At 45.8% G+C, this 13,087-nt stretch overlaps 1 protein-coding gene across 1 annotated transcript; it reads right to left on the bottom strand.

Annotated features, from left to right (window-relative positions):
• Positions 1-2,221: 2,221 nt before the first annotated feature.
• Positions 2,222-6,868, bottom strand: LOC133418102 (SLIT and NTRK-like protein 1). Its single transcript, XM_061706514.1, has one exon. It carries the CDS (start codon positions 6,542-6,544, stop codon positions 4,421-4,423), a length of 2,124 nt encoding a protein of 707 aa, XP_061562498.1. The 5' UTR covers positions 6,545-6,868; the 3' UTR covers positions 2,222-4,420.
• Between the last annotated feature and the right edge of the window lie 6,219 nt (positions 6,869-13,087).

Below are 13,087 nucleotides of genomic sequence, written 5' to 3'. Positions count from 1 at the left end.
TAAACATAAAGAATGGTCAGTGCAAAACAAATCCCTCCTGCCATATCCTCAACTGTATGTGAAGTGGATTTTTTTTTCTTCTAGTGAGTCATTTTCTCTCCATCTGTCCTCTGACCTGGTGCCTTGGGCGTAGCACGTCGGTTTATGCAAGTTTCTCTCTATCGTGTTCACACGGCAGCTTCCTTGTAGAGCGCTTTGAGGTAAACAGGCGCCATCTGAGTGCCTTGCACCATCCAGACGCTCATGTATATGTTTGGAAGTCAGCGGATTCTATCGATAAAATGAATTGAAACAAGTCGACATAGCATATTGGTGTCCTTAATATGGAATAGATTTATTTTTAGATCAGTACTTTTCTCTATTTTATGCTGGAAATGACAAACTCACTGAATATTTTACATTACTAATTCTTGGACTTTTTGAAGGCAAAACCCAAAAGTAAAGTAAACAAGTTATGTTTGGTTAGTATGCTGCTATCGACTCTGAAAAACAGCCCTGAGTTTGCATGTATGGCTTTGTGAGTGCTTTTACCAAACAAGCACTCTCTTACTGACCAGATCATTTTTAAAAGCAAGGACGGCAGGTTTCCTTGGAGTTGGTCCAAATTAGCGCTACCAAATTAAAATGACTATTATAGGCTGGGCTTACTTCCTGACATAATTTACTGTAGGTGTTTGAATTCTGACTCAGGGGTGTCTTCACTGCACACGTATACCAATGAATATGTTCCACACTGTCAGGAAGCTTTTATTCAATATAACCTAACCCAATCTGGACTGAATTCTCTTGAAGTGTTTCTAAAATGTTGGTTACTCCAATTAAATAAACGCCAAAGGCCTTGTTCCTAAAATATGAAGAGTAGATTGTGTTAGGAAAAGGATCGCAGCATCCTAACCCTCTGCCAAAGAGGCTTCATTCTCAAGTTGTGGTCACAGCTCCCATGCAAGGAGAGTAATCGGATCAGTACAAGCTCCAGAACGCCTGAAGTGGCATGAGGGATGGGCACGTTTGAGGCTGCTGAATCTAATCAATGAGATAATCAATAAGTGGGGGCTGGAGGAGGGGATTACTTAAGACTGGCGGAAACACCATTCACTCATCTTGATTAAAGGCCACTCTTGGTGTGTCAGCGCTTGCCTGTTGCGCTGTGGGCTGACACCAGATCTCAGGGTCAATTATAAATTGGAATCTGTTTAATTACTTGGGTATTATCTCTGTGGTCTCGAAGGTAAACATGCGGATAAGGGTATGTGTTGAGGTTTATGAATTACCCCGGAAGATATTGATCTCTGCTCCCATGTGAATTTTCGGAGCTTATTTTATGCACGGGCACTGCAAACGTATTCAACTTTCACCCGTGGCGTTCCATAGAAAGCACCATGCTGTACCAGCCCAGGATAAGTTGTAACGGGAGCCAAATAAAGAACATAAGACGGATTAGGCACGCTGAAACTGACTTACAGGGGTTCTTGTGAAGCCGTGCTTTTAGTACGGCTCCAGGCTACATTCTGTTTTGCCACAATTTAAATGTCGTTTTTCAGTCATGTTTGCATATAACAAGCACAGTGGCGCCACTTGTTCGTGTTAAACAATTTGTCTATGTGTCAGCAACCAGCACTAAATAACAGGGGGCGTTTAATAAGTATTGTACCTTTATAGGCCATAGCAGTACTTGGTGTGTTGTGTATTAAAACGTTCCTTGAGTATCACACTGATCTCATGCGTTACAATCTACTTAGCTTGTTACCACAAAGCATGCACGCACACTAAATGGACACATTTTTAATTGCATTACTATTATGAAGTGGCCCAAACTGAAAAAGCCGTTGAGATTTACTGTCCATCAAAGCCAAGGTGTGTGGATATGGTTTTCCCCACAGGAAGTGTTGCATCTAGTCTCTTCCAGGGGGAGTTGGGGAGTGTATCACGTCAACTATGGAGTGCCTGCTGGGCCATGAAACAGTTGTCGTGTTGTATGATCAGCGTGTAAAACAGGCAACTCCATTCTGCTATTGTTTTTAACAGCTATAATTGATGGTCCTTTGGATTGGGCACACCATAAAAAATCTTACTGCATGATTGAATTTCATTACAAATGCAGGGTTTTCTTGCAAAAATGAACATGTATTATAAGTGGAATCAAAAGGAGTAATTAAGACGATAAAAGTCAATTGAATTAGATTGAAAATTCCTAAAACCACAACATTGTTTTACTCAACCTCAACCACACTTTATTTAACAAAATAGAAGCAGGTCAAATATTGCAAAGCATAAAAATGTAGTTTGAAACACAGCATTTGAAAATGATAACAAAACATCACATGGGCTGCAGCACACAGGAGACAGCGACCCCCAGGTAACCCCTTGGGGTTGGACAGAAGAGCAAATACAGTAACTGGGAGTTGAAGAGGATGCGATGCATTGATAAGTCAGAGGTTCACTGTGTCCTTTAGTACCAGAGGTCAAGCAGGGTGGAATTGTAAAATCAAATCCACAGCACAGTGAAAAATGTTTGGGGCCAGATCAGCCATTGCAAATCATTCACATAATTTGCACTCAAACCATTCAATGATCCATTTTTCTGGGCGTCTACATGGAATCCTATCTTTCTTATTGTTTGTTACAGGTTTGTTATGTGGGAAAGACAATAGTTAAGGGTACCTGAATGCAAACGGTCACACATCTCTTCTGCCGACTGAACAAACAAAAGAAGTGATTCAGCACCATGAGGAGCACTCAAGTGTTTAGTGGGGGAGGAACGTAGGCCTTCTAGTTTGGGCTGACATGGCCATTTCACTGCACCTCTTTATGTTTTAATCTGAAGGCCTTTACATCTCACTAAACTGAATTTAATTGGAAGCTGTCACTATTTTGGACCCCTTTGGAAAAAAAATTATTGGCGATGTCAATGTGTGTTACAAGGCTTTTACATTGCGCTGAAAACACAGAAATAAAAAGGGCGTCTTTATATTTGTGACAGCCTGCACATGGTAAGCGTGCCTCAGTCTTAATTTCGATTTAAAAAGGTGCATTTGGTGTTCAAACCTTCTGTTAAATCAGACCTGCTTGGTGTAAAAAGCGTTTGCATCAGTCGTTGCCATGTTTGTGCAAGCCTAAAAGCCTCTCCTCTATATTATGACTGGCCACATTCCACAAAAGCAAGAATTCTCCCCCAGTTTAGAATACATCAAGCACATCTTGTTGTAAATACAATGAATTATCTGTACAAGGTTAGATAGCTTTAAACAAAAAAAAGCCCACAATAAAGGCGAATCATAGCCATGTTTTTTTTTGTGTGGAGAATACTTGTTTTTTTTTCCACAATAAAAAGCAATCTATGCTATATTTACCTGCAATGTTTACGTAGACCAAATCATTCTAGCTCAATTCAAGACGTTGCTGAATTTTTGAAAAAATATGATCGTACAAACCCCCCATTTAAATGACTTGTTTATTGTTTGTTTTTAATTTCCTCTCACCCAAAGCAGGCTATATTCATAGACACAGAAAACCACAGAACTGTTATTTGAGCTACATCAACTTTGCAGCAGAAGCATCCCAGTGACGTCATACTCATCTGTTTGTCGCCACGGAGTCAACAATTGGCACGGCATTAAAAAGAACAGTATACATTCAGAAAAAAGGATGACCACGCAGACCTGCGTGTGGTTGGGTTGGGGTTTGGGGGGCTACACCCACGGCATCTAGAACAGTATAAATAACCCCAATATTAATTGACAATCAAATGATAACGAAGAGAAAAAAAGAACATGCACTGACAGCATTATGTCCTTTCTGATACCAACTAATATTTTTTCCCCTCGTCTCTCCAAACAGGGTTAAAACAACAAATACAAATCCTAACTGCAGTTTCACAAAAATAGAGAAATGGCACTTTGTTATAGTCATATATATGTAACTCTCATAATATCTATATATATAGTCGTCATATTGATGAAGCATGAAGGGGGCTTCGCCTCCTCGTCGGTGGTCATGGTTCCTCGGTCGCGCGCTATGTGTGCGTGTGTTGAAACCATGCAGAAATATCACCATGCATATGATACATCGGCCTGACTATTTACATTTACATTCATGCGCTCGTGCAGCGTTCCCTCGCGCACACATGCCCCATTTTTATTGTATGCCCCCTCTATGCCTGACAAAAAAAAACAGATGTGTAGTCCGATTGTGGCTAATAGCACAGGTGGAGGGAAAAGTGTTTGGGGGTGGAGGGAGGGACTGTTATTTACAGAATATACAGTGCTGGGGCCCTGGGCAGCAGACTAACCGGTTAAAGTTGACTATAACGAGACAGAGACAAGACTACCCGCCTCTTATACGGGGACAAACATGTTGTTTGGCTCGTGTATGCGTGTCAGTCTCTGCGGCCTTTGTAAATCCTGTCTGCCCCCCTTTCTTTTTACGCATCGTTTGTCGTGGAGAGGTGCGTGGTACAGTCAAACCCCCGGTGCGAGCCCGCATCTGCGTGGTAGGGCCCACTGTGCCAGTATGATGAGTCGCACACCGTCTGCAGGGAGTTGATCTCAGAGGCAGACGAGTTCCCGTCCCGCCGTTTGGACCGCTTGCGGTTCCGCAGTATGAAGACGAGCATGCCCACTACAGTGAAAGCGGACGTGACAAACACCAGCAGCAACCCGGGGACGAGCACCGAAATGGAGACCCGATTGGGCTCAATGTAAGAGTTTGAGCGCGTGCCCGAGTCCAGCGTGAAAGTGCTGTTTTTGGACAGGGAGGTGGGAGGAGGGATCCGCTCGTAGAGTCTGGAACACATGAGGTCGTTCCGCACGTAGCGGAAGTCGCGTTTCCAGAACTCTTCAGGCGACTCGCACTTGAGATCACTCACAATGACGTCAGCACCGAGTCTCTCTGTCCACTCTTTGAAGGGCACGATGTTACAGGAGCAATCCCACGGATTCCCGTGCAAATCAATCTGAATGATGGAGTTGAGCTGGTCCAACACGCCCGGCACAGGCAGATAGGAGAAGTAATTATTATGCAGGCTTATTTTGGACAAAGAAATCCCGAGGAACGCATCCACTGGCAAAGACTTCAGCAAGTTGTTATTGAGAAACAGAACCCTCAGGTTCGGGATGGGGCTAAACGTGCCCGCTACTATCAGCTGGATGTTGTTATATTCCAAACTGAGATATTCCAGGTTGATGAGGCCCACGAACATCTCTGCCATGAGCGAATCCAGATAATTCTTATCCATGTACAGCCACCTCAGCTCTGTCTGGTTCTGGAAAGTGCTGTTGTCAATCACTTTGATGTTGTTCCCGCCGAGATCGAACAGGTTGAGGCTCGTGTAACTGAGCAGCTGGTTCTTTTTCACCGCGTGGATGTTGTTGTCTCGCATGTTCAGTTCGTGGGCGTCCACCGGCCTCGGCTTCAGGTTAGATAAGCTCTCGATCTTTTTACCCTCACAGTTGACCCCCAGCCCCTGCCTTGAGCCAACCAGCTTGCAGTTGCACGGCTGCGGGCAGGTGCCGTTGTGACGCTGCTCTGTTGCCCTGCTCACACCTGTGGGCCCTGGTGTGGGTTTGGTCTTAAGCTGCCAGTTCTCACGTGATTTGGAACGGCTCTTGGCTCCGTGACTGCCAGGCGTCGGTGGCCCGCTGGCATCTGCGCTGGGCTTGTAAGGCGTTGGGCGTGGGCCGCCACCGTGTGCCACGGGACCTGAGGTCTCATCCTGTGTGGGAGGGGCCACCAAGCTGGTGTCTGCTCCGCCGCTCTGTGAAGGGCACAGCTCCGCTTCAGACGTCTCGTTCAGGTCGCTCCCTTGCAGCCTGGTGGGAGCCTCGCAGATCACCCTTCCAATGAGTGCGTTGGGCGGTATATTCTCCAACCATTCTTTGAGGGAAACCAGGTCACAGTTACAGTCCCATGGGTTGTCTTCGAGCAGAACCTCCACAATGCCTGGGATCTGCTCAAGGATCCCTTCATAAGGCAACGTTTTGATTCTGTTCCCCCGCAGGTCTAGATGCGTAATGGGCACATGTTGGAACACGTTTATGGGTAACGCACTGATGAGGTTGTCATTAAGTATTAACACTTCAAGTTTATTAAGGTCCCTGAACACAGCCGGGTCAATTTCCCTCAATAGATTAAAATCAGCTTGGAGGTATTCCAAGTCGTCCAAGCCCAGAAATGTACTCTTCCTGAAGGAGCGGATCTTGTTGTTGTTAATGTGCAGTCTTTTGACCAGCTGCAGTCCCAAAAAGGCACCCGGGACAATGTCGTGCAGTCCATTGTTCTCCAAATGCAAGCTGACGGCATTGTAAAAGTTGGCGAACTCGTTGGGGAAGAGCCTGGAAAGAGAATTGCCGTGCAGCAGCAAGTGGTAAAAATGCGAGCTGGGCCCGGTGAGGTGCTGCAGCGTGGTGAAGCTCCTTTTTTCGCAGCCGATATGCACGTCTCCCTCGACCTCTGTGCACGAGCATATCTGCTCCTCACACACGTCCCTTGTCACGTTCCCACTGGCAACACAAAGAGCCGCGTTCAGCAGGACAACCCAAAGCAGCATTTTTTATCCCCCGGTCTCAAGACATAGGAGCTGTTGATCGAGTCAAAATCAGTCCAAAAGAAAGCCAAGGGGAGACGCGGTTGGATAAGGCAGTCTCTTTATAACACATCTAACCCGCTCGTGCGTACACGCTTCCAAACCGAAACGTCCTCACAGCCTCAGCGGGTCAATTGGGCGAAAAACAATCGCAAGTAAAGTCCAACACATCCTTTTTACAGCTGAAACGACTGACCTTGGCAGAAAAATAAGGAACAAATGGTCGCCTTCTTCTCTCACTGGCGCGCTGCGGCGCGGGGAGCTGTCCCCTTTCCCCTGGTGCCGAGGCTTGGCTGGAAAACACCCGCATCCCCCGCTCACATCTCTCGACTGCGTCTTATCTCGCGCATTCCTCTTCTTCGCGTGTCGAAATCGGGATCACGCAAAAAAAAAAAAAAAAAAAAAAAAAGAAAAAGCAGAGAAATTGTTCATCTAACACGGAGCTGTAGGAGAAAGATGGGATACTCCACTGAGCTGCACTGACAAATGCAAAAAAAAAAGAGAAAACAAACCCGGCAGTGCAAAATCAATCCATACTTATTGTTCGTGGATGAAGAAATCTATCTCAAAAGGCTGTGTGTGCGTCGCTGATTGCGCAAAAGTTGCGCCAATTCAGCGTGCTGCCAGCCGCCGTCTCACTCCCCCGGTTTGCAGCACCGCTGCGAAAGTGTCCAAGTCGGCGCAGCAGTGGCGCGATGACACGTTCAGGTCGTGATGCCTCACTTGCATCCCAAATTCCAACCCCATTATTCAAGGAACCACCCAGCAGTGCAATCCTAGCCCTCTCTGTTTTAACAAACACTGTTGAATGCGGTAAAACTAATTAATCCGCCACAGGCATGCCTCAGCTCCGCAAAAGAGTATCAAACGATGCGTCAGCCTGTATGCGCATGTGTGCGTGACGTGTGACGTGTTCCTTCAAAGATGATTTGCAGAGACGGATCCACGAGGATGAGAGACAAAAGGATGCGAGATGAGCAAAGATTTCGATTTGCTGTTTAATTGTATTGTATTCGATTTTTTTGTTTTTGTTTCCATCAGCCTGGGAGGTCCACACAAGTGAAGCTCCAGTTCGCTTCTCTTCCCTCCACCTGCAGCGCTCTGTGGGAACAACCTTATGTCTTCTTTCTCTCAAATGTGTGGGAAGCACCACAAGTCTGAAATTAACCTTGCCAGCCAGTGAACAAGATCAGCAGTCACCTATTAGTGCTCCATGCGCGATATGCTTTAACTGTCTACATCAGTGCCACACATTGCCCCCCCCCCCCCCCCCTGACCCCCCCCCCCCCCCCCCACACACACACACACACACACACCACACACACACACACACACCTTCTGCGTCCCAACTGATGATCAGTCGGTGTTGCTGGTGTCTAGTTGTGGCACATTCTTTCAGTCGCCAAACATTTTGACTCAGATAATCCCCCAAATTGGATAAATTGTGTTTCTAGCAGGAGCTTTTCATCTGGGAGTCAAATTTAATTGGATTAGGAATATAAATGCATTATCCTAAAGGAATAATTCCATGGAGCTCAGCATGATGATGCGATCTAGATACTGTGGCCTTGCATTAGTCTGACTTGGGGACCAGAGAAGCTCATACTCACAACACATGCCTTCACAGTCTACAAGACTACAAGTTCTTTTCTGAGGAGGGTAGTGTGAGTCCACCAAGGCGTCCCATGTTTGGATTTAACCAACATAATATTCATCTATGTGTGTATACAAACAAAATAGTAGTACAGTGTTTGGAACAAGTTAGACCATTTTTTGTTGTGTGTAGAGTATTAGCATCTGAAGTTGAATATGAATGCAGATTATTATTATTTTTGGAATTTAACATGAGCGTATCTAATGACCGAGTGCTTAACAATTGTGTGCCATTTAACATTTGACTGATTTGTGCATAATCAAAATTCATGCACTGTCAATGCAAAAACTCGGGCATTAACATAAGGGCCAACTGCACAATACACCTATATTCTGCCATCTAATACAACATTCTCAAAGGGACATTTATTAAGTAATTCAATCAATCCATATTCTATACTATATACAATATTAACCTCACAGGGTCAAGGGTGAGCTGGATGCTATCCCTGCTGACCTTTGGGTAAGAGGCGGGGTTCACCTGAACTGGTCACCACCCAATCACCAGCCACATAAAGACTAGCAACAATACACACTCACAATCACACCTACGGACAATTTGGAGTCTTAAATGAATCTATGAAGCATGGTTTTGGAATTTAGAAGGAAGCCAGAGTACGTGGAGAAAACCCACGATTCTGTGCGGCCCTAACAAAATAAATATTTTGAATAAAACATTTTTAGGTCATAGTTTGTAATTGTTATACAAATGTACTGAGTGGTATTTCTAATATTTTGGTTACCTTATTTCTCTACAGGGGAGGGACACAGTTCAAATCAGCATGAAAGATGAGGTTTTTTTTACCTTTTTAATGAGCAGGCTAACAAGTTAGGTCCATGTGATTGACAGGATGCATACGTCAAAATTAAAACAACAACAACAGTGTTAACCAAAGGAACAAATCAGCCAATCAAATGCTGAACAGGAGTGTTGTCCTTGACAGTCCAACCCCCCACTAAGATTCGTCAATGGTGGAGGTGCTTCCTTGCAGACCTTCAAAAGAGGAAGTTTTTGAGTCAGTGAAATACTCTCAGGGTAATTACAGAAAGGTCAGCAGCCATGTTCAGCTTGTTTTCAGCTGAGTGTGTGCAGGCAGCATTCAAAATAAGGTACGGTGGTTGAGGGTTCCCCAAGAGTCATTCTTTGAGAGTGAATATGGTCTGATCGGCCAGGAGATGATATGGATTGTAGGAGGACAATTATCAAGTTTATATGAAACCTCAGCACAACTGAAGCATAGCATATTTAAAAATACATTTAGAAAAATGAGGAAAATATTCATTTTATTTTAAAACAATGTGCTAATAAGAGGACGTGCTGGATACACACGCCTGTGGTTTCAATTATGGACCTAAGGATCATACCAATGTGTCATGTACAGAAAAAGATGGGTCAAGTGGGAACTGGGAATCAATAGGACGACTGGCAAAAGTACACCAGCGCTCCTGTGGTATTGAGCGGTCGGCAAGGCTATATGGGGACTCAGCAGAACGTTTGACTGCAAATCTATACACACCTATCAACAAGCATTCTCCACCCGCCACAATATCCTCGACACATGTCCCAGATGACTTACTGAAGCTGCCCGAGAGGCCATTGAAGCGGAATCACTTGCTGCCGTCTGAGCCAGCAAAGGAACTGAGCGGTCCAGTAGGTCACTCAAAGCAGTGTCTCAGGTCTTTCCTAATACTGCAGTGTATATTTTGAAAAGAAAAAGTAGCAAAAAAAAAACACCTCTCACTTTCCTGGCATCTCTTCTGCCTACCGAAGTTGACCTTTTAAGTTTGATATAAATCTGAAAATGTTGTTATCTAAAAGCCCAGTTTAATCTTATTTCTACACACTACTCACCATACTGAGTACTACTCAGCATACTTTTGGAAACCTTTTAACCATTGACCACCCTCCGTCCTGATGTACTTAATCCCACATCAAAAGTAAATGATGTACGGCTGAAATAAGTATTTAACACGTTACCATTTTTCTTATTATATATATTTCCCAGGCGGCACGGTAGCCGACTGGTTAGAGCATCTGCCTCACAGTTCTGAGGACCCGGGTTCAATCCCCGGCCCCGCTTGTGTGGAGTTTGCATGTTCTCCCCGTGCCTGCGTGGGTTTTCTCCGGGCGCTCCGGTTTCCTCCCACGTCCCAAAAACATGCATGAATTGGAGACTCTAAATTGCCCGTAGGTGTGAATGTGAGTGCGAACGGTTGTGTGTTTGTATGTGCCCTGTGATTGGCTGGCAACCAGTTCAGGGTGTACCCCGCCTCCTGCCCGATGATAGCTGGGATAGGTTCCAGCGCGCCCGCGACCCGAGTGAGGAGAAGCGGCTCAGAAAATGGATGGATGGATGGATATATTTCCCAAGGTGCTATTGACATGAAAATTTCACCAGATGTTGAGAACAACCCAAGTAATCCATACATACATAGAAAGTAGAACAAATAAGATCAGAAATTAAGTTATGTTTCATAATGTTAAATGACACAGGGAAAAAGTATTGAACACGCCAACTGGTATTTATTTAATACTTTGTACAAAAGCCTTAGTTTGCAATGACAGCTTCAAGACGCCTCCTGTATGGAGAAACTAGTCGCATGCATTGCTCTGGTGTGATTTTGGCCCATTCCTCCACACAAGCAGTCTTTAATCAGAATCAGAATCAGAATCAGAATCATCTTTATTTGCCAAGTATGTCCAAAACACACAAGGAATTTGTCTCCGGTAGTTGGAGCCGCTCTAGTACAACAAACAGTCAATTTACAGAACACTTTGGGGACATAAAGACATTGACAAAAAACAATTGTGCAAAAAGATGCAGAGTCCTCTAGCACTTAGAGCAGTTCGAACGACTAATATTGCAATAGTCCGGTGCAATGACCATTGTGCAAAGGGCGCTGAGACTTCAAGGAGTGTATGCGGTTTAAAGTGACAAGTAGTGCGATCATCTGGGACAATGTCGGTTGTGCAAATGTTACAGATACTCCTCAATCAGTGTGCAAATGGAGCAGATGCTACTCTGGCATGAGTGGCCAGTATATGCAAATAGTGCAGCATGGCGAGACAACTACAGTGAGTGCACAAGTAATAAATAATTGGCCCCACAGAAATGTGACAACGAACTCAAGTCAAAAAAATTGCCAGCTTGTTGTAATGGAATTATAGGTTAGGTGTTTAAGAAGTTGATCGCAAGAGGGAAGAAGCTGTTGGAATGTCTACTAGTTCTAGTTAGCGTTGATCGGTAGCGCCTACCTGAGGGAAGGAGCTGGAAGAGCTGGTGACCGGGGTGCAGACGGTCCGAGAGGATTTTGCACGCCCTTGTCTTAGTTCTGGCAGCGTGCAAGTCCTCAATGGTGGGTAGGGGGTTACCGACAATCCTTTCAGCAGTTTTGATTGTCCGTTGCAGTCGGAGCTTGTCCTTTTTTGTAGCAGCACCAAACCAGACTGTGATGGAAGAACACAGGACCGATTCGATGACCGCTGTGTAGAACTGTCTCAGCAGCTCCGGTGGCAGGCCGTGCTTTCTCAGAAGCCGCAGGAAGTACATCCTCTGCTGGGCCTTTTTGAGGACGGAGTTGATGTTGTTCGCCCACTTCAGGTCCTGAGAGATTGTAATTCCCAGGAACTTGAAGGTCTCGACGGTTGACACAAGGCAGCTGGACAACGTGAGGGGCAGCTGTGGCGAAGGATGCCTCCTGAAGTCCACGATCATCTCTACCGTCTTGAGCGTGTTCAGCTCCAGGTTGTGTCGCCCGCACCACAGCTCCAGCCGCTCCGCTTCCTGTCGATATGCAGACTCGTCACCGTCCTTGATGAGGCCGATGACAGTGGTGTCATCTGCAAACTTCAGGAGCTTGACAGTCGGGTTCGCTGAGGTGCAGTCGTTCGTGTAGAGAGAGAAGAGCAGCGGAGAGAGGACACAACCTTGGGGCGCCCCAGTGCTGATGCTGCGTGTGGATGAGGTGGCCTCCCCCAGCCTGACCTGCTGTGTCCTGCCCGTCAGAAAGCTGTAAATCCACTGGCAGATGGCAGGTGAGACGCTGAGCTGGAGAAGCTTGGTTGAAAGGAGTTCAGGGATGATGGTGTTGAACGCTGAGCTGAAGTCCACGAACAGGATCCTCGCGTAGGCCCCTGCACTGTCGAGGTGTTCTAGGATGAAGTGCAGTCCCATGTTGACTGCATCATCCGCAGACCTGTTCGCTTGGTAGGCAAACTGCAGGGGGTCCAGCAGGGGACCTGTGACGCTATTGAGGTGGTCCAGCAAGAGACGTTCAAAGGACTTCATAACCACAGATGTCAAGGCGACAGGCCTGTAGTCATTCAGACCCGAGATTGTAGGTTTCTTGGAGACGGGGATGATGGTGGAGCGTTTGAAACAGGATGGTACTTTGCACAGTTCCAGAGATCTATTGAAGATCTGTGTGAAGACTGGAGAGAGCTGGTCCGCGCAGACTTTGAGGCAGGATGGGGACACACGGTCTGGGCCTGCCGCTTTGTTAATTTTTTGTTGTTTGAAGATGCGTCTCACATCCTGCTCGCGGATGGTTAACACAGAAGTCGGTGGAGTGATTGTGGTCGGTGGTGCGGCCGGGTGGGTGTGGGGTGTGAAAGTGTCCTTTTCAAATCTGCAGTAGAAGGTATTCAAGTCATTGGCTAGTGTGCTATTGTTCTCATCTTGGGGGGGATCGTCGCTTGTAATTAGTCAGCGATTGGAATGCATACCAGACTGATTTAGAGTCGTTAGCGCTAAACTGTTTTTCCAACTTTGCTGCATAGTTCCTCTTTGCAATGTTAATTTCTTTAGTCAGCTGGTTTCTAGCTCGATTATACAGGGCCCTGTCCTCGCTCTG

Source organism: Phycodurus eques, chromosome 1 (genome assembly GCF_024500275.1).
Source record: "Phycodurus eques isolate BA_2022a chromosome 1, UOR_Pequ_1.1, whole genome shotgun sequence".
Lineage (NCBI taxonomy): Eukaryota > Metazoa > Chordata > Actinopteri > Syngnathiformes > Syngnathidae > Phycodurus > Phycodurus eques.
This window is presented reverse-complemented; position numbering and strand designations above follow the sequence as displayed.

What these genes read in the sequence shown, in the direction of transcription:
- LOC133418102 (XM_061706514.1), bottom strand. Translation starts at nt 6,544, where the DNA reads ATGCTGCTTTGGGTTGTCCTGCTGAACGCGGCTCTTTGTGTTGCCAGT.